Raw genomic sequence first — 27,051 nt, 5'->3', positions numbered from 1 at the left:
TCACCTGCTGCACCTGCATACTAACCTTTTGATTTTCTTGCACTAGGTCCCCCAGATCCCTTTGTACTGCAGTACTTTCCAGTTTCTCGCCATTAAGATAATAACTTGCTGTCTGATTTTTCCTGCCAAAGTGCATAACCTCACATTTTCCAACATTGTGTTGCATCTGCCAAATCTCCGCCCACTCACCCAGCCTGTCTCTATCCCCTTGTAGGTTTTTTATGTCCTCCTCACTCTCTACTTTCCCTCCCATCTTTGTATCATCTGCAAACTTTGAAATGTTACACTCGGTCCCCTCCTCTAAATCGTTAATATAGATTGTAAAGATTTGGGGACCCAGCACCGACCCCTGCGGAACACCACTGGCTACTGGTTGCCAGTCCGAGAATGAACCATTTATCCCAACTCTCTGCTTCCTGTTAGATAACCAATCCTCCACCCATGCCAGAATATTACCCCCAATCCAGTGATTCTTTATCTTGAGCAATAATCTTTTATGTGGCACTTTGTCGAATGCCTTCTGGAAGTCTAAATACAATACATCCACTGGTTCCCCTTTATCCACCCTGTACGTTATGTCCTTAAAGAACTCAAGCAAATTTGTCAGACATGACTTCCCCTTCGTAAAGCCATGCTGACTTTGTCCTATTAAATTATGTTTATCCAAATGTTCCGCTACTGTCTCCTTAATAATAGACTCCAAAATTTTACCCACCACAGATGTTAGGCTAACTGGTCTATAATTTCCAGCCTTCTGCCTACTACCCTTTTTAAATAAGGGTGTTACATTAGCAGTTTTCCAATCTGCCGGGACCTTTGCCGAGTCCAGAGAATTTTGGAAAATGATTACCAAAGCATCCACAATCCCTACTGCCACTTCCCTCAAGACCCTAGGATGTAAGCCATCAGGTCCAGGGGATTTATCCGCCTTGAGTCCCATTAATTTACTGAGTACCAATTCCTTAGTGATTTTAATCGTATTTAGCTCCTCTCCCCCCTAGTTTGTCCAGTGTTGGGATATTCTTAGTGTCCTCTACCGTAAAGACTGAAACAAAATATTTGTTCAGCATTTTTGCCATCTCCATGTTTCCCACCATTAATTTCCCGGTCTCATCCTCTAAGGGACCTACGTTTGCCTTAGCCACCCTTTTTCTTTTTATATAACTGTAGAAACTCTTGCTATCTGTTTTTATACTTTTTGCTAATTTATTTTCATAATCTATCTTCCCTTTCTTAATCAATCCTTTAGTTACTTTTTGCTGTCTTTTGAAGACTTCCCAATCTTCTATCCTCCCACTAAGTTTGTCTACCTTATATGTCCTTGTTTTTAGTCGGATACTATCCTTAATTTCTTTACTTAGCCACGGATGGCTGTCATTTCTTTTACACCCTTTTTTCCTCAGTGGAATATATATTTTTTGAAAGTTGTAAAATAACTCCTTAAATGAACACCACTGTTCATGTACCGTCTTACCCTTTAATCAATTTTCCCAGTCCACTTTAATCAATTCTGCTCATTACACAGGACCAGGTCCAAGGTTGCCTGCCCCCTTGTAGGATCAGTTACACACTGCTCAAGAAATCCATCCCTAATACACTCAATAAACTCTTCCTCAAGGCTGCCCTGCCCAATTTGATTTGTCCAGTTAATATGATAGTTAAAATCCCCCCTAATTATAGCTGTTCCCTTATTACATGCCCCGACTATTTCCTGATTAATACTTCTTCCAGCAGAGTTGCAAATATTAGGAGGCCTATATAGTACGCCCACGAGTGTTTTTTTCCCCTTATTATTCCTTATCTCTACCCAAACTGTTTCATTATCCTGATCTTTTGTCCCAATATCATTTCTCAGTATTACAGTGATTCCTTCCCTTATTAACATAGCCACCCCACCTCCCCTTCCTTCCTGCCTGTCCTTCCTGATTGTTAAATACCCTGGCATATTTAATTCCCAGTCGTTGTCACCCTGCAGCCATGTTTCTGTAATGGCCACAAGATCATACCCATACGTAGTTAGTTATTTGTGCCGTTAACTCGTCCATTTTGTTACGAATGCTATGTGCATTCAGATAAAGAACTTTCAAATATGTTTTGTGACACTTAGTTCCTGCTTTTTCCTTTTTTAACACTTTACCTTTTACTCCATACCTTCTGTCCCTTCCTGACACGCTTTCCACTGTCTCCCCGCTCAGGTTCCCATCCCCCTGCCACTCTAGTTTAAACCTTCCCCAACAGCACTAGCAAACACTCCTGCGAGGACATTGGTCCCGGTCCTGCTCGGGTGTAACCCGTCACGCTTGTACAGGTCCCACCTTCCCCAGAACCGGTCCCAATGTCCCAGGAATCTAAATCCCTCCCTCCTACACCATCCCTGCAGCCACACATTCATCCTGTCTATTCTCCTGTTCCTCTTCTCACTAGCACATGGCACCGGTAGTAATCCTGAGATCACTACCTTTGAAGTCCTGCTTTTTAATTTATCTCCTAACTCCTTAAATTCACCTTGCAGGACCTCATCCCTTTTTTTACCTATGTCGTTGGTACCAATATGGACCACGACTACTGGCTGTTCCCCCTCCCCCTCCAGAATGCCCTGCAGCCGCTCCGTGACATCCTTGACCCTAGCACCAGGGAGGCAACATACCATCCTGGAGTCACATTTGCGGCCGCAGAAACGCCTATCTGTTCCCCTTACAATCGAATCCCCTATCAATATAGCCCTGCCACTCTTCTTCCTCCCCTCCTGTGCAGCAGAGCCACCCGTGGTGCCCCGAACTTGGCTCTTGCTGCTTTCCCCTGATAAGCCATCTCCCCCAACAGTATCTAAAGCAGAATATCTGTTTGAGAGGGAGATGGCCCCAGGGGACTCCTGCTCTACCTGCCTAGTTCTTTTACTCTGCCTGGCGGTCACCCATTTCCTTTCTGCCTGGGTAATCTTTACCTGCGGTGTGACCACCTCACTGAACGTGCTATCCACGATAGTCTCAGCATCGCGGATGCTCCACAGTGAATCCACCCGCAGCTCAAGCTCGGAAAGACGGTTAGCCAGTAGCTGCAGCTGGACACACTTCCTGCACACATGGTCGCCAGGGACACTGGTAGTGTCCATGACTTCCCACATAGTACAGGAGGAGCATATCACGGGTGCGAGCTCTGCTGCCATGACTTGCCTTAGACTCTCAGACTCTCCTCCCGCTCTAGGTCTCCCCTTTTATACTGTGCTCACCTCTCTGACTCTCCTGCCTCACCTGTGACGTCTCACAGTAGTTGTCTCTTGTTGCAGGTCTGCTGCTGCTTTTATTCCCCAATCTCAGTCTTCTACTCTCAGGTCCACTGCCGCTCTGGGGAAAAAGTTCGGAAAAGCAAGGCAAAGCAGCACCTCCTTCCCCCAATGCACCGAACTCCCACACGTACCAAACTCAGCAGCTCACACTGTGTTGTCCGCACACCGTGCAGTTATTTTCTATGTTTTTCTATGTTTCTATGCTTATCTACCGTCATATCTTTTAATCTAATTTCCCTATCTACCTTAGCCAACTCGCCCCTTAAAGCCATTGTAATTGGCTTTGTTTAAATTTAAGACCCTAGTTTCGGAATTAACTATATCACTCTCAAACTCAATGTGAAATTCTATCATATTATGATCACTCTACCCCACAGGATCCTTAACTATAAGATTACTAATTAACCCTGTCTCATTACACATTACTACATGCAATTAAGATCCCAACACAATTATTATCTCAATCAGTGCTGCCACTGCTACTTTCTCAACCACAAATCGAGGGCAGTACAGGTCAGGAGATGGCCATTTCCAGCATCCCACCCTCCCAAATGGCGAGCTGCCTGTAAGCAGCATGATCAATGCTGCAGCTTGCCTCTTATATTTAAATGAGGCCCAATCACGAAAACTGATCGGGCCCCCAATCGACGTCATCAGGTGGGCAGAGCCAACACCGCGCCCACCGCACGCCCGATCTGGGCCACAAATGAAAATCAGCCCCAATATGCTGACTCACATGGAGTAAAATCTTATCAGACAAATAGTTTAACATGCTGTATTATATCAGCAATTCTGTCTTCCTTCCAGTAGATGCTTAGATACGTTGGCTGGGATTTTAACACCCCTCACCCGGCAATAATGGTGCATGGGAGGGAAACTTAAAATAATTATTATCAGTCGAGAAAAAGTACTTGATGGCCTACATCTGAGCGTTCTAAAAGAGGTGGCTGCAGAGATAGTGGATGTATTGGTTGCGATCTTCCAAAATTCCCTAGATTTTAGAACGGTCTCAACAGATTGGAAGGTAGTAAATGTAACCCCACTATTCAAGAAAGGAGGGAGAGAGAAAACGGGGAACTACAGGCCAGTTAGCCTGACATTAGTCATTGGGAAAATGCTGGAATTCATTATTAAGGAAGTGGTAACAGGGCACTTAGAACGTCATAATATGATTAGGCAGAGTCAACATGGTTTTATGAAAGGGAAGTTGTGTTTGACAAATTTATTAGAGTTTTTTGAGAATGTAACTAGTAGGGTAGATAAAGGGGAACCAGTGGTTGTAGTATATTTCGATTTTCAAAAGGCATTCAATAAGGTGCCACATGAAAGGTTATTACGCAAGATAAGGGCTCATGGGATTGGGGGTAACATATTAGCATGGATAGAGGATTGGTTAACGGACAGAAAACAGAGAGTAGGGATAAACGGGTCATTTCCAGGTTGGCAGGCTGTAACTAGTGGGGTACCGTAAGGATTGGTGCTTTGGCCTCAGTTACTTACAATCTATATTAATGACTTGGATGAAGGGACCAAGTGTAATGTATCCAAGTTTGCTGATGATACAAAGCTAGATGGGAAAGTAAGCTGTGAGGAGGACACAAAGAGTCTGCAAAGGGATATAGATAGGTTAAGTGAATGGGCAAGAAGGTGGCAGATGGTGTATAATGTGGAGAAATGTGAGGTTATTCATTTTGGTTGGAAGAATAGAAAAACAGAATATTTTGTAAATGGTGAGAAACTATTAAATGTTGCTGTCCAGAGAAACTTGGGTGTCCTGGTACAAGAAACATAAAAAGTTAGCATGCTGGTACAGCAGGCAATTAGGAAAGCAAATGTCATGTTAGCCTTTATAGCAAGGGGGTCGGAGTACAAGAGTAAGGAATTCTTATTACAATTGTACAGGGCTTTGGTGAGACTTCATCTGGAGCACTGCATACAGTTTTGGTCTCCTTATCTAAGGAAGGATGTGGTGCAACAGAGGCTTACTAGATTAATTTCTGGGATGAGAGGGTTATCCTATGAGGAGAGGTTGAGTAGAATGGGCCTATACTCTCTGGAATTTACAAGAAAGAGAGATGATCTCATTGAAACATATAAGATTCTGAGGGGGCTTGACAGGGTAAATGCTGAGAGGTTGTTTCCCTTGGCAGGAGAGTCTAGAACTAGGGGGCATAGTCTGAGATGAGGTAGAATTTCTTCACTCAGAGGGTTGTGAATCTTTGGAATTCTCTACCCCAGAGGGCTGTGGATGCTGTGTGGTTGAGTATATTCAAGGCTGAGATAGATGGATTTTTGGACTTTGGGGAATCAAGGGATATGGGGATCGGGCAGGAAAGTGTAGTTGAGGTCAGCTATGATCTGACTGAATTGTGGAGCAGGCTCGAAGGGCCATATGGCGTACTCCTGCTCCTATTTTTTTTGTTCTTAAAATTTTAAACTTCTATCTCCCGGCTCCAACCCTCTGCGTTCCCGGCCGTCGAAATTTTTAAGTCGGTGAATCATGCCATTGATGAGGCTCCTGCTAAAGGCAGGCGGGGGCCTACTTAACATGCAAATGTCACAGCCCAATGATATTAAGTCAGGGAAGTCCCGCACTGTCTGGCAGCAGACCACGGTGGGAGCAGCCAACTGGCCAGAAGAGGCCAAGGTAATTTTAAGAAACTTGTTTCTGTTTGAACTCCTTGTGAGCAGGAGTGCTCCCCACAGGCCCCGCAGGAGTCCTTAGGCCTCCCCAGTCCCAGCCTCCCCCACCCCCTCCGATCACCTTCAGATCTGATTCCTGGGAACCTTTCCCTCCCCGGCTGCGGCCTCCTGCCGCCAAATTCCCGCTGCTGCCCACTGACCTGGTGGTGATTCTGGCGGGTGTCAGGCAGGCCTCCAGGAACTTTTAATTAATTGAGGCCATGCCGTTAAGATCATTTGAGTCTCTACATCCCTGAGCTCTCTTTGGTGCCACCCGCTACCGGGCTCACACGCACCATTCCAGTCCCTCAGTAAAAATCGAGGCCATTGGGTGTGATGGTTTCAAAGGAATTACTTGCTTAAAGATCCTTTCTGAAGTGCGTGTGACACACTCAGCTTCAGCCACTGTGATCCTGTTTAGACTTTCCGGTCACAATAACTGGAACGTTCTCTGTTTTACTGCTGTTACTTCGTACAAGATTCCTTGCTGTCCACTGCTTGCCATTGAATGCAGGCTTTTCTTTTGTTGCTTTTTAGCACCGTTGAATCTTTCCCTCACTTCGTGGTAGGTTCTTAAGTTGGTGGAATTGCATTCAAATTGCTGGGCTATCTCATCATTGGCTTAGTTTGCAGGCTGAATGGTTACAGGTCAGCACAAAGATATCCTGTTCATTGCCTTGTCTACAGCAAGGGCCATTTCTGTGTCAGTGAAGTTTCCTGCTTTTTGTGTCCTCTTGTAAAATTTTCGATTCACCTCTACCAGCACAATAACCAGCCAGCCATTTAGCATACCTTATTAACTGCTTATGATGATGCTGTAAACCAGGATCATTGGGATTATGTAACTACTTAGCATCAGAAAACTATCCAAAGGGCCTTAATCCAAGCAGGTCAAAATATAATCCCACAGTTTCTTATTGGATAACACTGCTGCTCGCTAAACATGTTAATAATAGAAGTTGGATATCTAACATGCAAATAAGTGGACCAGACATTGTAAATTGATAAAGTAGATATGTGTTAACTGCAACATAATACAAAAAGCAAAAGTGCACCAAATAATCCCTCTTCCTAATGCAGAAAAGCTGTACAGTGAAACATGTAAATTAGGGACACCTAAGGGACTTGCATCAGGTGTCCTTTATTTGCAGGTGTCCCTATTTTCAAAATGATTTGGGACTGTCAATGAGTGTCCCTTTTTTGCAGGTGTCCCTTTTTTTGGAGGTATCCCTTTGTAGAGGTTTCACTGTTAATGTAGTTGTGAAGAATACTGAAAATTCCTAATTAAAATTTATTAAAAGGATTGAATGTTGCAATATATTTTGTGATATAAAGTGTTGCATTTCTCAATCATGACTGTAACAAATCAAATTAAAAATGCATGGCGATTGCTTATTACCAATGCCAGTGCTGTAATCCATGTCAAGTTATAATGACAGTAAACTTCCAGTAAACTAACTGTATACAAGATAAATTTCCAGCTTTAAGAAGTCACAGAAAATGTATAACTTATCACACCAAACAAATCAAAATTTTGAATACTTGAAATTTTTTTTTGCTACTTATTTGGGGATTTAAACTAAAGCTGGGTTTAAAACAATTTAAAGAGGGGAATCTTAACCCCCACCCAATCCTCTCCTGCCGCGAATGTGCCTGCTTCCGTTTTAACCGCGGCAAGTTTGGGCGTCAGAGTAACCCACTCTGGAGAGGCGGGTCTGTCATTATAATATGTAAATGAGGCTCCGTTCCTAATATTTTGGCAGCCATTTAAATTTAATGCTGGATGGCTGGGTTTCCCAGGGCTCGGGAAACCCGGCAGCTAAAGGGAGGCGAGAGCAGCCAGATCCATCAAGTAAGTGCTTTTTATATCACTGCTTGTGGGCCAGGAGGAGCAGCAGTGCTTCCCCCCGGCCCCTCAAGCAAATCTTCTGCCGCGATCGGCTGACCCCCTCCCTCCAAACCCGCAATGTTTCCCGGTCCCCCCTCCCTCCCAATTGCCAGTCAGACTCTTCCCCCCCCACCACCCGCGATATCTCCCAGTCGCCCCTCCCTCCCGATTGCTGGTCCGACTCCCCTCCACCCCCAACCCGCGATGTTTCCCGGTTGCCTGGGACCACCCTCAACGGTTCCCAGATGTGAATTTCTACCGCTGACTTTCCTGCCCGGTAGCTGGCCAGCCTGTTAAGCTGGCCGGCTGCCGGGCGAGAGACAGAGTAAAAAATGATAATGAGGTCCTGCCATTAAATTCAGCAGGACCTCCATGTTCTCGACATTTCCAGGTTTCCCCTCCCACTGCCATAAACACATGCCCCCGCTCCCTCCCTGCCTCCCCTTAAGTATCGGGGCCAAACTATCTGTGTCTTACCACTTGTTCTAATCACAATAGAACATACTAGCTATTTTTTCAATTTTCTCTCCTCCTGAAGGCACTGAATCTTGTTGAGATATGGTTTCATCAGTGCTGGCAACCTTTATTACTTCACCAAAGTGCGAGCCTGGATAGTGCAGCATGGGAATTCCTGGAACTGGGTAGAGTGGTTTTGCAGTGGACTGCCAGCAAAGGATGGGGGTAGAATTTGGGTCGGAATTGGAATCCACCGGGGTTCCATCCCTTTTCGGCCCCATTGGAAATCCCATCGGAAATCCCAGCACTATTAGGCCGGGCCCATAAGCCCGCCCATAAATAGGCGGGATTATTATATTAGAAAGTAAGTGAAGAAAACATATCATATAACATATTTTCTTAATTCAGCCCCTAGCAACGCTAGACACCAGGGACACCTTGTGAACCTTGATGCTGGCTACAGTAGCTTTCAAAAATTTGCTTATCAAATACCTTCAAAGGTATTGTGTTAATATGAATGGTTACTACAACAACTTGCATTTATATAATGCCTCACAATTCCAATAAATTCCCACTTGCATGCAGACCAACCCTGTTACAGCCTTCCCAGAGAGGCGCAGTCTCCTTATGCATTGCACCTCCTCCGGGCCTCACAAGGAAAGCTCAGTCCTCCCCTGCCACAGACTTGCCCTCTTTCCCGATCACAAGAGCCCCGTGAGACTGCCCTGGCAGCCTATCTGGTATCGGCAGGTGGCCTTCGGGTCGCATGATTTTCTGTTGCTTCCCACCGACTTTCTGGCTGAAGCTGGTTGGAAGGGATTTAAATGAGGCCCGGGAGTTAAAATATTCTGGGTCTCAATTCTGGAGCAGCAGGTGTGTTTCTAACTCACATTGCTATTCACCCACCGGAATACGGCCTGAAGTTCAAAATTGGGCCTTGTGTATGTGGTCACAGGGTATAGCAAAATAGTATGTCCTCTGACTCACCATCAGCAACACCACAGGAAATCTCATAGTGTACATACCAATAGATTCCATGCTTCAACTAGGGAGCAGCTCTCAAAGGGAGCATGTTTCACAGGAAATTGTGATTTTCTTTTGCACATCAAAATTAAATATACGGGAATCTGTGTGCTTGAGATTTCCTGCAATGCTCTCTCCCAACCCACCTTCCTCTGGGGTAAAAAAAATCTATGAATTGGGATTTTTAAATTGAATTCGGGAGATAATCAGTTTTCAATAATCCACAAACACAAAACAAACTGGGAATTTTTGTTAAAAATTGGTGAAAGGAAAACAACTTTAAAGGCCCTAATCTATGCACGCGCATGGTAAGTGCTCAGCAAACTGCCGCTCTTGCAGCAACTGCTCCAAATCATGTTATTAAAAACGTTGAGTTTGTTTCTTGGGAGTGCTCTGGCTCCCCATCATAGCTGGTTCCTATGAGCAATACCATATGAGATCTCCTTGTATTCATAATTAATTTTAAGGTAAGCTTCTGTTAATTCTATACTCATTCCCCTACTTCCACTAAACATAAATCAACTCTGCTTCATTATATATGTATACATTTTTGTGTCACTCTACTACTCCAACTTTCCTTTAACCTATACTGTTCCCAAAGTCATTAATCATTGATATTTACAATATCAATAAACAGTACTATTAGGATAAAACATAGAGGTACACTACATAATTAATACACTATATATTCTAATACTATCTAATATGCAACCTTTTGATGGTATTATTTTGTATAAATGCCTTTTCTGATGGTGCTATTTCATAAAGAACTTTCTGTCTTACCATTATACAAGTGCCAGGCAATGACCATTTCCAACAAGAGAGAGTCTAACCACCTCCCCTTGACATTCAACAGCATTACCATCCCCGAATCCCCCACCATCAACATCCTGGGGGTCACCATTGACCAGAAACTTAACTGGACCAGCCATATAAATACTGTGGCTACAAGAGCAGGTCAGAGGCTGGGTATTCTGTGGCAAGTGACTCACCTCCTGACTCCCCAAAGCCTTTCCACCATCTACAAGGCACAAGTCAGGAGTGTGATGGAATACTCTCCACTTGCCTGGATGAGTGCAGCTCCAACAACACTCAAGAAGCTCGACACCATCCAGGGCTTGATTGGCACCCCATCCACCACCCTAAACATTCAATCCCTTTACCACCGGTGCACAGTGTCTGCAGTGTGTACCATCCACAGGATGCACTGCTGCAACTCGCCAAGGCTTCTTTGACAGCACCTCCCAAACCCGCGACCTCTACCACCTAGAAGGACAAGAACAGCAGGCACATGGGAACAACACCACCTGCACGTTCCCCTCCAAGTCACACACCATCCAGACTTGGAAATATATCGCCGTTCCTTCATCGTCACTGGGTCAAAATCCTGGAACTCCCTTCCTAACAGCGCTGTGGGAGAACCTTCACCACACGGACTGCAGCGGTTCAAGAAGGTGGCTCACCACCACCTTCTCAAGGACAATTAGGGATGGGCAATAAATGCTGGCCTTGCCAGCGACGCCCACATCCCATGAACGAATAAAAAAAACATTAAAATGAGAAATGTATTTTCTCACATACAGGTAAAGCTGCCTGTATTGCTGGTCTGTGCATCACACCACAGGAGCTACAGTCCCGGCTTGGAGAGTTTGGGCAATACTGTCCTGTCAGCCTTCAGTTAAACGGGGAACTTGAAGACTGTGCTGTCAGTCCATCATTGGAATTTTCAGCAGAGTTCCGAGGACATTACTATAAAATGGCTTCAAAGGAGGCCCTGGATGTAAGTATGCTTTTGGTAGTCAGAGATAATAATGAAATGAACTGAGAACTGAAAATAAGAATCTTTCAGATTTACTCCTCCTTGCATGAATTATAACCCAGTTCAGAGTTTTTTACATTCAAGTGTTCCCAAAGCTTCATACATAATGGTGAACCAGAGCAGACAGTAGAATAGTGTGTTAAATACTGTCGTCTTCAAACAGCTTCCCCTTTCAGTAGCTTATGTGTTGATTGAAAATACCAAAGATCTGCCTGCTGTACAGTTGTTTGATACATTTTTTTTGTTATTTATCATTTTGTTAAAGTTTGTGTTGAGCTGTTTCTGTTTCATGTGTTCATTTATGAAATTCTACACCAATGGTATAATATATGAAAGCAATTGGCATTAAAACCTAGCTGTAAGTTTGTCAGTATAAACAAAAAGCAAAAAACTGCAGATGCTGAAAATCTGAAACAAAAACAAAATGTTGGAATCGCTTAGCAGGTCTGGTCGTGTCTGTGGAGAGAACAGAGTTGACATTTTAAGTGTGAATCCATAAGTCTATTATCTTAGAAGCAAGGTATTAAAATGTGTGTACAGTTAAATATTGGCTCGAAATTTTCTTGGAGCTACTCCCACCCTGCCACTGTAATTTCGCCGGAAGTGTGGCAGAAACCTTTTTTTACGTGCATGAATGTTTCCACCACACTTCCACAAAGTTACGGTGACAGAAAGGGAGGAGCTCCGAAGAAATGCCGGGCCATTATCTCTTGGTATAAGCACATTCATGGCATGGTCTTGATGCCATAATAATTGTTGCCAAAACCACTACATATATAGTAAGAATGGTATAGTCATACGAATTATATGGAAGTCTAGTTTTATACAAATTTTGTCCATCTTGTCCTGTTTCAAATAACGAGAATCTATTATATACAATATGCACAGTTAGATTTGAGAGAGAAAAAATTCAAGCATAAAGTACCACCTCAATCTATTCATACAGAGATGATCTTAAACATACAGTATGATCCACTTCCTTATTTTAAGAAATACTTATTCATGGGTTTAATAATATTACTTTTGTCTAACACATTCATATTTGAGATAATCTCTGTATGAATACATTTCGGAGCTCCAGCATTTTGTTTCAGATTTTCAGCATTTGCAGTTTTTTGCTTTCTTTCTGAAAAATTAAGCTGCTTGATATCACTCAACTTTTACTGACATTGTGACAAAAAAAGTATAAAACCAAAACATGCAAAAGAACCACAAGTGATATAAGGAAAAACTTTTTTACACTGCGAATGGTTAGGATCTGGAATGCACTGCCCGAGGGGGTGGTGGAGGCAGATACAATCATGGCCTTCAAAAGGGAACTGGATAAGTACTTGAAATGAAAAAATGTGCAGGGCTACGGGGATAGGGCGGGGCAGTGGAACTAGCTGGATTGCTCATGCATAGAGCCGGTGCGGACTCGATGGGCCGAATGGCCTCCTTCAATGCTGTAACCTTCTATGATTCTATGCATAAATTTCAATTTGTCTACTTTATCAATTTGTTGTCAGATATTCTTGAACAATCCAGAGATGTTCGTACCACCAATAGCGACTAAACCTCTTCCAACACCTGATATGCTACCAATAAAGCTTACTGCAGCTGGAGTGAAGGCCAGCTTTCCTAAACAGGCAGAATTGCAGGGCTACTGTCCGGTTACATTTCTGGATGGGAAACAGAGGTAGATTCAACTTATCAATTGTTTAGAGGATAAAGAAACTTTATAAAATGTAGAAGAGTCTTGACAGAGAAGTGTTTCTAACTGCTGTTTTGATCTTTCTCTCAGATATGAAGCATTGGTCCCTGGAAACATTGATTATGCTGTTGAATACAGAGGCAAAATATATCTTTTTCAGGATGAGGAACACCTTAATAAATTTAAGCGGTAAATGCATCTGAATAATATATTCATTATATATTCCTTGCTATCAAATATTCAAGCCTATTACATAAGAGTTGAATTTTATATCGCTTTATCACTTTATTTTATTTAAGAATTTTTCAATGCCTTACACACTGATGCAGCTGTACATTTATTTACACAGCATTTTCAAGACCCTAAATTAATACAATTAGTTTATTGGCAGAGATGTAATAATACTAATTTAGTAATGTTACACTCTTCAGGATCACAGTAAATTGTTAGTGGCAGCCATGGGTGATGGGATAACTGAGCAGGGATAGGATATTAGGAGCTTCCCTTGTCTAAGAGTGCAAGTTGGATTTTGTCATTATTCCTGTCGTGACTGCGTCAAATGGAGGGTGTGCCCTTTCGAGTCTGCATGCTCTCCTTCTATAAAACTGTGATGTGTAAGTAAATACCCAATCCCACACTCAAAGAGAGCACAGGTCATTGATGAGGCTGTAACACTAGAGTCACAATTTGCTGACCTACATTCCCTTCAAAAAGTGTGCTGGCCTCTACCCAAATTACAGATATGCACACCTGTTGCACAATTGGGAAGTTCACCCTGTGGTGTTTATGAAGAAACCTTGACCCAGAAAATCCATGGCCCTTAGTGTACTCCTGCTGTAACTTCAACACCTTCCCACCAAAAGATACTAGATCAGGGAATGGACGTTGGGAATTGTAGAGCCACTTTATTTTTGGAATTTTAAAGCATCCCTTTACAAAAGAGGTTAAGGTACAGCAATTATTTTCCCAAGAAAGAGAACCCAGCAGCCCCTGGCTGGAACTCTTCAGCTGGACTTTTCGGTGTCATCTGGGACCCTAGATTTGCCCCTATTGACACATGCACCCATCATTGGCAGACTAATTGGAAGGCAAATGAGGGGACCTCTCCAGCCCTAGAAGGTCCACTGGCACCAAAGGTAGATATTTCCAATGCAGTTATCATCTTACCACTTACAGTGGGATGCACTCCACACTGGATTTTCGGGGCCCTTGTTTATAGGCATCCTAGTACTTTTCAGTCAAGCAGAGGCAAATCATCTCACTCAATTGACATTTGCCTTGTAAATACTTTTCATACATGTTTGTGCTGAAGATGCACCTTCTCACCACAGAAGAGGTTACACCTTTTCACTGCAAAGTTATACATTGTAAAGTGTTCTCATTCCCAGCATTTACGGCATAGTGGGCCATTGTTCAGAATGGTTGGGATTGGGGCATGCTGATCTGCATACAGACTTTCCAGCATGCATCCATCGGGGAGGTGTAATCTGTGCAGTTTTTGTGAGATGCATAGTGTTCAGTACATGAGTTTGAGTTGATCCTTCTGGATCTTTCTGCATTCACTGGTGGTAAAAGTTATTTCCAAACTTTCCTTCATTCATTGTTCTCCTTCCGGGTAGCCTAGATCTAGGTCCCAATTTCCCTTCAGACCAAGTATGGTAAATGTTATGGTTTAACACTACCAGCACAGAGCATAGTGTGGTGGGAGCCCACATCAGGAATTTGAGCATACTGACTTATATGCCTAGTTTGAGACCCATATAATTTTACTTTCATTAAAATGAATAGACAAAAAGTTGTACAGGCTGTGAATCGAGAACATTGATCTCCGTGCTGAAATTCTTGATATGCACTCCCACCACACAAAATTCTGCATCAGAAATGCTGAAGCATAAAATGTATCCGTCTGTGGAGTCTGCCACAGTTATATGGAGGATAAAGTTATAGACCACCTTTGGGGTGTTTAAGAGTGTCTTTGGACAAAGGAGGTATCATTCAGTGGAGCTCAGCTCAGAGAATTTGCAGAGTCTTGGAAGAATTGTTTGATTCGAAGGTTTTTATGAGCGGAAAATTACAGGGACAGTGAAGCACCCCTGATACACGATGCTTAGGTCTAGTTGATTCAGGTGAAACTTGTCTGCTACCTCCTGAAAGGATAAACTATTGCTGTGCGCAATTAAATGAATGTCCAGTCAAGGCCATAACTATCCCCAATTTCTATGCCTCTGGGTTGTTCCAGGTTGCTACAAGGATATCTACAAATCAGTCAATTAACAGTGCACAGTTGCATCTAGAAGGTCACTGAAGAGACCTAGCAGTTTTAGTGGAATGAACACTCAACATATCCAACAAATGCAGAGCAGCAGTCAAACAAAATCAATAGAATATTGAACTACGTCGCCAAAATAGTAGAATACAATTGGAAGAAGTCATGATCAAACTGTCAGTCAACTGTGCCCAGCTCTGGTCACTAAGAAATTTGCTGTGTGCAAACTAGTTGCTGCGTTTACCAAAATAACAGTGACCACATTGCAAAAATAATTCATTAGCTATAAATTACTTTGGGACATCCTGAAGATGTGAAAGGTGCTATATAAATGCAAGTAATTTCTTTCTTCAATCAAAATTCAAACAGTTCACCTTTAAGAAATACTTCTTGCAAAGGAGGACGTAGTTACCGATGTTATATGGGCAGGATAAATCCATTGCATGAATCAGGTGATAGCGTTGTGAAATTGTACAAGTTCAGTTGCACCAGTTGTGTGAGAGTACTGTCTGCACCCGCCCCCCCTGACGATCCGGATTCTTTCCCCTCAGTCTGGTTCAGTAATAACTGAAGTCGAATACATTTTAAAGTTCAACACATCTTTAATAGCAGGGTTCTTAGTCTGCAGCATTGATTTGGACTCCTGATAGAGTCCCTCTATGCTGGCAGAGCAAGAACAAAAACATACAGAAATCCACACGTTTTTATACAAATCAATAGGGTTGGAACATACTTAACGAGGGTCAACACCAATCATAAGCCGGGCATAGGTTGCCATGCGAGGTTACATTATTTCCGGCCAATCATAAATCGTCCATGTGCTGATCATGCTGCTGTTAGACATCAAAGGGGATAACTTCCTCACTTTCCAACTTGGAATGTTCTTCCCTGTTCCTTCTGTTCCTTATCTCCCAACCTGGAATGTCTTTCAACTTTGGCTAAGCTCGTTCCCTATATTGATCTGCCATAAACATGGAGACATTCAGACCAGTCCTTGACTCACATCAAAGACCTATCATTGATAAGACAATGCAGGCCTGCTGACTAAGCAAACATATGGCCCAGCAGGAGGGCCAGGCCACTTGTATCAATCTCAGTTACTAACTAATTAACCCTTTCTAACCATTTTGCATTCTGCTTCTTTGCCACGTAGGCATCTTAATATTTTACCGAAAACTGACCACGTAGGGATTCTCATTCCCCCCTTTTATCATTTTATGATAACCAATTATTACGGTGCTCACTGGTTCTGCAGGTTCTGCAGCGCAGCAACATTTAAGTAAGCAATAAACTATAAGAATTATAACAATGAATATGACTAGCCCTTGAACTGGAGAAGTCCCAATAGAACACAGACATGTTTCATCAATACGCCTTTGTACTCTTATCTGTTCTCAGGAACAGACTCCTTCTAAACATCTCTCAAGTAAGCTGCGAATGTCCTTGGTCAGCTAAACCTCTTCATGTTAGTTTGAAAAGGCTAACATAGTCAAATATCCCATGGTGCTTTATATTTTGTTTCCAGCCTAACTAGACTGAATGGTACCTTTCAGACCATTTTACACCTGTGAATTGGTGCCCTCCCCATTATATCCCTTAATCCAAATTCTCCCTACAATATCCCATTAGATGCTGTACCTCATCTTAACCAGGTTCCCTTCGTGTTGGCCACCAGTCCGGGTGGAAGAGAGGCAGAGCATCTGATAATCCTATCAAACTATAATTGTCTTCCCTTTTACATGCACCTTACCCCAGCGGGTGCTACTCCCGGTACCATTAAGATGTGTTCTTAGTTGAAACCACAGAGACAATGGGGACATTCTCACCCAGGCTCTGTTTTACTATCTTTGCCAAACCCTTCATCCTCTGCTTACATTTATTACATGCAATGAAAATCAAGAAGCACATTACAACAAACTGCACTACGACTAATACATATGAAATTAATCTAATCCAAGGATGGATCTGTATATTCAGTCCCAAATTCCAGAGGTCATTTCACCAGGTGGTGACTTTAATTTGGTCAATGTCATGCTTAATGTTGTTATTGTCCTGTTGTAGGTTATAATAAACCTTCTGGGAGAGGCGTATCTCCATTCGCAATGCTTCCAAGTATTTAGACAACAGGGGTGTCAGATACCCAAATGTGTCCTGATATGCTTTGAAGTCCTTTCTGACATTCTCAGAAACTTGTAAGGTGGTGAGGTTATGCCGATGTATCTCTACCAGTTCCTCAGGTCCAATCCAAACCAGGACTTCAGAAATGGAGTAGAATTCTGGACTTAAAATATCACAAGTTAGATTGGCATATTTAAACGTTTTCAAATTAGTTGCAACACAGTATTCGCCCTCTCCGGCATATGCCACTTAAGTGGGTTTTAGATCCACCTCTAGGGCCTCCATGGTACAGTTAATATCCGAATTGGTACCGGTATTAAACCCACACTGTGCTTCTAGGCTGTGTCCAACACTATGTGGACACACAGTGACAGCATGTCTGGTAACACATCCCTTTAATTTTGTTCCAGCCAATCTGCTTAAATCTACGTCCTCTAGTTCTTGAACCCTCTGCTAGGGGAAACAGGTACTTCCTGTCTACTTTATCTGGGCCCCTCATAATCTTGTAATTTTGTATCCATCGTGCGGATATCTTCTAAATATTGTTTCTCCCAATTTTATTGTTAACTGATGGGAACCTAACCCGGAATTTTGGAAATCCAAATTACTGTGTCCCTCTTTACTTTAATTTCAGTCCTTTTGATTGATACCAGTGTTTCCTGACTGTTTCATTAATTAGTTGGTTTCTCTATGGACCATGTGTCAGTGCCTTGTTTAAAAGGATTTCTCACTCGCCTGGACCACATTAACCATTTTCCTGTTGTGCTGTTGTCAAGTAACTGAGCCTGTCTGAGACTCATTCTTCAATGTATCTTCTTCATGTATCTCCGCATACTAGCAGCATCTCATAGGAATGAGCTTAGTGTTCTTGGATATTAACTTTCTGCTGGCCAGTCTCTTCTTCCTCATGGTATTTCCGAACATTTTCCATAGCACACATCATATGTCCTGTTGGATTCAGTCCTGTAAAAGCAACTGGTTTGTTTAAAGAGTGGTTGCAATAGCTCACCAGGCCATAGGCCTTTGTAATCATGTTCTTCATCCTGATCTCCGTTTCAGATGATGGCAACATACATTTGTATCTTTTATGTCCACTGTAGCCACTCTTAGGTTTTCAGGTTATCTTATCAAAAAGATCAGGGGTATCTAGAGTGCTTATCTCCCCCTGCATGGTCCCGATGTCAGGGTAGTGGCCAGGCTATTGAGTGTAGTTTTCTCATTATTCATTATAGGCAAGGACACAAATATCTCCACGAGAAAGCTATCAATTTACTATTCTCAACTACACTTTCCTGACTTCCACTAGATTGTATATTTATGCCAGATTGATTTTTTTATCATGCCCAATTCAATGACTTTAGAGAAATTCCCATATCTCCCCACCTCGAGCATTCTGTCTCGGAAGACAACAAATAGGTTAAAACAAAACAGATCAAAATGTTTTCAAAAGAAGAGAATCAGGTTGATATCACCACGCTGTGACATTTGGTATCTGCTGATGTCTGCAGCTAAAGTCTTAAATCGTTAACACCACTGGATCGTTTCCTGCACCAAATTTCTCCAGCAAAGGTTGCACCGTAACTTTGTAACTACTCTTGGTAATCCTGCACCATCAACACTCACGTGGTCCCAAAAAAAACCAGGGTCACCTGTTTTAAAAGAAACACAGAAAATCCATTGCAGCTCTTCTTGAGAGCCCAAGTGATTAATTTGTCAAATCTTCATTTATTATTTATCCAAAGGAATAATCCCTATACCCAAAACAAATTTAGAAAACAAAACAGGAGAGAGAATTTGCCTAGTTCCACTCTCTCCCTCTCTGAAGCACGCAGCCTGTCTGAAATAAACACTGTCTCTCCCACATACAGATGTACGCAGGGCTGCAGACTGGAATTTCTAACTCCAAGTCCTAATCTCTGTGTTTTCAAGATGTAACCACATTAAGCAGATATCATTAGCAGCCGCCTGCTAAGATACGTTATATTCCTCTTTTATTAATTTATTAATGGTTTGGGCATGTGTTTCTAGCACTGTAGCTATCCTTTGCAAATATATGGTCAGCATTTGATCCTCAGACAATTCCTTATCTGTATTTTCATTTATCTTTTAATATATCTTTAATGCGAGACCCTAAATCTCTGACCTTTTGATCTAATGTTGTCAAATCAATGGTGTTAACAACTGAGGCAAAGGCAGTTGCTATATCACTTATCACAGATCTTTACGTCTCCATATTTGCCTATCTCTTTTTACGATGTCCACCTCCATTCCATGTGGCTCTTTGTTTTAACACTTGAGTTAGGAGGTGTTGATCTAATTGTTGAGTTTTCTCAGCAGTCTCAATGCGAGTTATATAATTTGTCAGGGAAGGTCTCCCCTCTTTGGTCAGATCTTGTATTCTACTATTAATTTCAAATAAAATTGAATAGCCCCAGAACTTGTCAAAACTTCCTTATCATACTGTGGCAGGGTAAAACTGATAGGTGTTTAGTACCCTGTGTCAGTACATAGCTCAAGTAATGGACTTCCAATTGTCTAACCTATGCTTCCTTTTCATATGATTTGTTTTACATTCCTTTCTTATCAATTTTTCACTGCAGCGTGAAAACTTATATCTCAGTCAATTGTAGCCTTTGGCATTTCCGAGTGATTGGGACAATTTTACTAATATAACCTATACCAATTGTTACCTCATGTTCACCTGTGTAATGGTTAGCCTCAGACAGTTCTCAACCGACTGGGTCATTTCTATCTCTATCTGTTTGAACTGGTCTTGGCATGACAGTCTGGCTTCTTGGGATGGAAGGGGTTAATATTAACTTGCTCTTGTGGTAGGAGTAACTTGATCCTTCTCCCTTTTGAGATTAAGTTCCCACCTTCAAAATTTCACTTCACACAGGTTTGACTGATTTTTTACTTCTCACATTTGTGGATTGCTTTGTACTATATTTTTGCACACTATTTTTTCACATACTTTTAGTGGATGTGATTATAATCAACGCTCCGAGCTGTTCCAGCTTTCCGACTTTTCCTATCACAATGATCCTGATAGTTTTTTTAATGTATCCCGTTAATTTTTAACCTCTTTTTAAACCACAGCCAATCACAAAATAAACAATCAAAATGCCAATTTTTTGAAGATTCCATGTCTGGAATTTAACATGCCCACACTTTATAAGAACCAGAATTTAATAGGTCACTTAACCTCAATAACTCCAATTTTAATTCAGCAGTATCAGAATTAAACACACGACAAGACAGATACATTACACAAAGGAAGAAAACACACAAGACACAGTAAGAAGGGGGTGTGGCCCACAACACAGACAAAAAAAACACTGATCAAGACAGGCTTTTTAAAGGGACAGTACACTTAAACAACAAAACCTTTCTTTTTCGGGTCTCTGTCTTTTAAACATTTGTCTAGTCACTTAATTCTATCCATTTTTTTTACAGTACTGTCTCCATAAAGCAATTAGTTCTTTGGCTGAGGTACCTCTGTTATTTTCCAAATTAATTCCTGAGCCTTTTTGGCGGCATCTAAGTTTTATCAATAGTTCCTGTTTATATCCAATCATCAGGAACTTAAACCCTGACTACCCTCAGTGATATTAACCACTGACCTACCGCTTACACGTTATTCCCTCAGTGATATTCGACCACTGACCTCTTCCTGCTATTTCTGTGTATTCGCCAGACTGACCTGAATCTTGTAAGGACGCACACGAGTGTTAGCGATTGGACGATTCGTCGTCAGACTGACGGATTGGAGGAAAACCGACATAGTAAATTAAGACTACTTACATCGGGGCGCCATTTCCTTCCTCCGTGTCTGAGACAATCCGCCTCTTACTCCGCGAACTCTCGGTGAACGACCGTTAAGATCCCACCGCTGCCACCAAATGACGATCCGGATTCTTTCCCCTCAGTCTGGTTCAGTAATAACTGAAGTCGAATACATTTTAAAGTTCAACACATCTTTAATAGCAGGGTTCTTAGTCTGCAGCATTGATTTGGACTCCTGATAGAGTCCCTCTATGCTGGCAGAGCAAGAACAAAAACATACAGAAATCCACACGTTTTTATACAAATCAATAGGGTTGGAACATACTTAACGAGGGTCAACACCAATCATAAGCCGGGCATAGGTTGCCATGCGAGGTTACATTATTTCCGGCCAATCATAAATCGTCCATGTGCTGATCATGCTGCTGTTAGACATCAAAGGGGATAACTTCCTCACTTTCCAACTTGGAATGTTCTTCCCTGTTCCTTCTGTTCCTTATCTCCCAACCTGGAATGTCTTTCAACTTTGGCTAAGCTCGTTCCCTATATTGATCTGCCATAAACATGGAGACATTCAGACCAGTCCTTGACTCACATCAAAGACCTATCATTGATAAGACAATGCAGGCCTGCTGACTAAGCAAACATATGGCCCAGCAGGAGGGCCAGGCCACTTGTATCAATCTCAGTTACTAACTAATTAACCCTTTCTAACCATTTTGCATTCTGCTTCTTTGCCACGTAGGCATCTTAATATTTTACCGAAAACTGACCACGTAGGGATTCTCACCCCCACGGCTGGGAAATTGCACAATGCGCAAGTAGTGTGGGAGGGCTGGTGAAATATGTCCCCATGCCATTTCACAGCCTTATTTTGGAAAACCCACAAGGACAGTTTCACCAGGTGCAAATTCTACCCCCTAAATCTCACTTACAAATACCCAAGCAATTTCATGTAATAACTACATTGATAATTCAACAAACACATATGAGTGAACTGAGTACATACACAATTTATGGTATATAATTACATTAAAAAACATATATGTCTACTGTGTATATTTTGTTGTTTTACTCTGTGATACCTATGTACTGCTTCTCACTAGGTGTCTCTTGTGGTTCCCTAGTAGTAGCAGTACCACTAGAAAAAGGACTACCATTCAGCTGAGGATGTGCAATGTGAACTGTGAGGATGTTGGAGGAATCAGCAATACTTCTTGATGCTGTGATTTCAGGTTGAGGAGTGCTTCAAAGCATCACCTATGTGGACTCAATAGGGGTAATTTTACAAAATCATGTTCCCAGCACAGACCTTCACTCATCAGGAGTCCATTTCAAGAATTCAGGTGCACTTAAATTCCCAATTTGCATGCCTGTTGGATGAGAACCCATGCTGCAGTGAAATTTTATAAAATTACCCCTAATGTTCCAAGTGTGACTTAATGTCTGGGCCTAGAAATTCGACCGATCAGGCCTCCTAACATTCCAATATAGGGGGTAGGAAGCGCCCGCTCATTATGAGCCAGAAATACATCACCCGCCGTATTGGTATAGGGAACTCCCTTAGCGTTATGTGGTGAAAAAGTTACTTCCACTTATTACCCCAAGTCTGGATGTTGTCCAGGTCTTGCTGCACCCAGGCATGCACTGCTTCATTATCTGAGGAATTGCAAATGGAACTGAACGCTGTGCAATCATCAATGAACAGTCCCACATCTGACCTTATGATGGAGGGAAGGTCATTGATGAAGCAGGAAAAGATAGTTGGGGCTAGGACATTGCCCTGAGGGAACTCCTGCAACAATGTCCTGCGGCTGAGAAGATTGGCCTCCAGTAACCACAACCATCTTCCTTTCTGCCAGGTATGCCAGGCACTAGAAAGTTTTTTCCCTGATCTCCACTGACTTCAGTTTTACTAGGGTCTCTTGGTGCCACACTCGGTCAAATGCAGCCTTTAGGTCAAGGGCAGTCATTCATGGCTCAGCTCTGTAATTCAGCTCTTGTGTCCATGTTTGGAGCCAAGTGGTTCTGGTGAAACCCAAACTGAGCATTGGTGAGCACGTTATTGGTAAGTGCCGCTTGATAGCACTGTTGAGGACTCCTTCCATTACTTAGCTGATGATTGGGAGTAGGCTGATGGGGCGGTAATTGGCCCGGTTGAATTTGTCCTATTTTTTATGGACACACCTGGGCAATTTTCCACATTGTCCGGTAGATTCCAGTGTTGTAGTTATACCGGAATAGCTTAGCTAAGGGTGTGGCTAGTTCTAGAGCACAGGTCTTCAGCACTACAGACGGCATATTGTCAGAGTCCCTAGCCTTTGCTGTGTCCAGTGCACTCAGCTGTTTCTTGATGTCACATGAAGTAAATTGAATTGGCTGAAGACTGGCATCTGCGATGGTGGGGACCTCAAGAGGAGGCCAAGAAGATGGTTATGTTTTGCACTCACATGCTGGGCTCCGCCGTCATTGAAGATGAGGATGTTCATGGAGCCTCTTCCTCTCGTTAGTTGCTTAATTGTCCACCACTGTTCGCGACTGGATGTGGCAGGACTGCAGATCTGATCCGTTGGTTCTGGGATTGCTTAGCCCTGTCTATAGCATGCTGCTTCTGCTGTTTAGAGTGCATGTAGTCCTGTGTTGTAGCTTCACCGGGTTGGTACCTCATTTTTAGATATGCACGGTGCTGATGCTGGCATGCTCTTCTACACTCATCGTTGAACCAGAGTTGGTCATCGGGCTTGATAGTGATGGAGGAGTGAGGGACATGTGGTTAGAGATTGCGATGGTATACAAATCTGCTGCTGCTGATGGCCCACAGCACCTCATTGAAGCCCGGTTTTGAGCTGCTAGATCTGTTCTTAATCTATCCCACTTAGCACGGTGGTGGTGCAACACAGCACAATGGAGGGTGTCCTCAGTGTGAAGATGAGACTTGGTCTCTACGAGGAGTATGTGGTGATCACTCCTACCAATGCTGTCATGGACAGAAGCATCTGTGACAGGTAGATTGATGAGGACGAGGTCAAGTAGGTTATTTCCCTGTGTTGGTTCTCTCACCACTTGCCGCAAGCCCAGTCTGGTAGTTATGTCCTTCAGCACTCGGCCAGCTCTGTCTGTGGTGGTACTACCAAGCCATTCTTCATGATGGACATTGAAGTCCCCCATCCAGAGTACATTCTGTGCCTTTGCTACCCTCAGTGCTTTCTCCAAATGATGTTCAAAATGGAGAAGTACTGATTCATCAGCTGAGGGAGGGCAGTGGGCGGTAATCAGCAGGAGGTTTCCTTGCCCATATTTGACCTGAAGCCATGAGACTTCATGGGGTCTGGAATCAATGTTGAGGATTCCAGGCTCCCTCCCCCCTGACTGTTTACAACTGTGTTCCCATCTCTGGGACAGGACATACCCAGGCATGGTGATGGTGGAATCTGGGTCGTTGGCTCATAGGTATGATTATGTAATTATGACTATTTCAGGCTGTTGCTTGACTAGTTTGTGCAATAACTCTCCCAACTTTGGCACCAGTCCTCAAATGTTAGTGAGGAGGACTTTGCAGGGTCGACTGGGCTGGGTGTGCCTTTGTCCTGTCCTGTTTCGATGCCAAGGTTGCAGACAAGTGGTCTGTCCAGTTTTATTCTTTTGTTTTTTTCTAGCAGTTTGATACAACTAAGTGGCTTGCCAGGCCACTTTGGATGATAGTTAAGAATCAACCACATTAGTGTGGACCTGAAGTCACATACATGCCAGACCAGGTAAGAACAGCAGGTTTCCTTCACTAAAGGAAGGAACATTAGCGAGCCAGTTGGGTTATTACAACAATCTGACACCAATTCATTGGTCATTACTGGTACCAACTTTTTTTATTTCCAGATTTTTTTTTTGTTTTGAAATTGTGGGATTTGAATTTAAGTTCTCCTGGATTATTAGTCTAGACTAGTCCAGTAACATAACCACTACGCTACAGTAGAGCTTATGTTCAATGTTGGTTGTAGTGTGTTGTGCTGAGTGTTTTTGAATTCCAGATGGTCCAGGTACATTTGTAGAGATAAGTGTATCACACTCCTTTATAATAACATCAGCAAAGTAAAGCTTTGTAAATTTATTCACAGCAAGTCACCATATAAAATTATGTTTGACATGAGCACAGGTATTGTTGTATTTTTCTACTGATAGATCCCAGGAATCTGATTTTGAAATATAGGATCCAAAAGTTCTCTGCCTATCTGCCACATTCCCACCATTAATTCCAGTGAAGTGAAGCGTGAGAATCAGAAAATAGACAGTGATCCGGATATCCTAGGTCCAAATCTGCAGAGTTTCCATGAGCCTTGTAAGAAGTGCAGCCTTCCCCCACCCCTTACAAGGCTAATGGCACAGAGGCTGGGGGTGGGAATGCCTACTTTGGTAGTCCCTGCAACTTAGGCCTCACAGAGGCCTAGTAGATCTTCAGAGGTCAGTACAGAGGGAAGAAAGTAACATGCCAGCCTCTTCAAAGGTGCATATAGGGACCAACATGACCCAGGCCTGGACCCCCGAAGATTTGTTAAAGTTAAAAGTTTTATTTTGGCCCCCTTACTAAAGGTGCCAATATTTAATTTCTGGCAGAGGATGTCAGCTAACCCCCCCCGGAAACAGACTGCCATCCTCCTGCCCCATGCAAATGATTTCACCTCACACTGAGCCCACAAACTCCATTGTGGCCCATATCCCGGAACGTCAGCCCGAAGAATTTTCAGCCCCGTTTTCTATAAGGCACAACAAACACTGAGAAAACCCCTAACAGAGTTAATTGTATAGTTTCCCATTGTGTTCCATCAAAACATTCCTGGGGGGAGAGCTGAGTAACTTCTAAAAACTCTTACAGCTGTTGCTGTCCTCCAGTTGCTCTCCTAGCTTGGTAGTTGAATGCAGTTTTCTACTTGATGATTTTCTTCTCCTGACTTCATGCCAAGTTCTCTAATAAGAACACAAGAAACACGAGCAGAAGTGGGCCATACAGCCCCTTGAGCCTGCTCCACCATTCAATAAGATCATGGCTGATCTTCGACCTCAAGTCCACTTTCCTGCCTGATCCCCATATCCCTTGATTCCCTTAGAGTCCAAAAATCTATTGATCTCAGCTTTGAATTTGAAAATACTCAATGGCTGAGCATCCACAGCCCTCTGGGGTAGAGAATTCCAAAGATTCCTAACCGTCTGAGTAAAGAAATTTCTCCTCATCCTAAATGGCCGACCCCTTATCCTGAGACAATGCCCCCTGGTTCTAGACTCTCTAGCCATGGGAAACAGCCTTTCAGCATCTACACTGTCAAGCCTGCTTAGAATCTTATGTTTCAATGAGATCACCTCTCATTCTTCTAAACTCCAGAGAGTATAGGCCCATACTACTCAATCGCTCCTCATAGGACAACTCTCTCATCTCAAGAATCAATCTTGGTGAACCTTTGTCGCACCGCCTCTAAGGCAAGTATATCCTTTCTTAGGTAGTCATAATGTGGAGATGCCGGTGATGGACAGGGGTTGACAATTGTAAACAATTTTACAACACCAAGTTATAGTCCAGCAATTTTATTTTAAATTCACAAGCTTTCGGAGGCTTCCTCCTTCGTCAGGTGAACGATGTGAAAAAATTTTTTTAGGTAAGGAGACCAAAACTGTACACAGTACTCCAGGTGTAGTCTCACCAAAGCCCTATATAATTGCAACAAGACTTCCTTACTTTTGTACTCCAACCCCCTTGCAATAAAGTCCAACATACCATTTGCCTTCCTAATTGCTTGCTGTACCTGCATGTTAACTTTCTGTGTTTTGTGTACAAGGACACCCAAATCCCGCTGAACACCAACATTTAATAATTTTTCACATTTTATTATATATTCTGTTTTTCTATTCTTCCTACCAAAGTGAATAACCTCATATACATAAAGACTGGGTGTTCAACTGCCATGCAACCTCCTTCCTATTTGTGGATAGGTTACAGAATTTATATCAGTTCTGACTATCAAGGACCTCCTGCCCAAGGCCTCCTCCA

General features: G+C 42.7%; 1 protein-coding gene across 1 annotated transcript in view; it reads left to right on the top strand.

Annotated features, from left to right (window-relative positions):
• Positions 1 to 27,051, top strand: part of ak9 (adenylate kinase 9) — a 404,375-nt gene that overhangs the window by 353,271 nt on the left and 24,053 nt on the right. Inside the window, exons 30-32 of the mRNA XM_067985304.1 lie at positions 10,919 to 11,115; positions 12,663 to 12,832; positions 12,938 to 13,036. Coding sequence (XP_067841405.1) covers positions 10,919 to 11,115; positions 12,663 to 12,832; positions 12,938 to 13,036 — 466 coding nt within the window. The remainder of the gene's footprint in view (positions 1 to 10,918; positions 11,116 to 12,662; positions 12,833 to 12,937; positions 13,037 to 27,051) is intronic.

This window comes from Heptranchias perlo, chromosome 5 (genome assembly GCF_035084215.1).
Source record: "Heptranchias perlo isolate sHepPer1 chromosome 5, sHepPer1.hap1, whole genome shotgun sequence".
NCBI classification, from domain to species: Eukaryota; Metazoa; Chordata; class Chondrichthyes; order Hexanchiformes; family Hexanchidae; genus Heptranchias; species Heptranchias perlo.
Note: the sequence above shows the minus strand (reverse complement) of the source record. Positions and strands in the feature narration are given on the sequence as shown.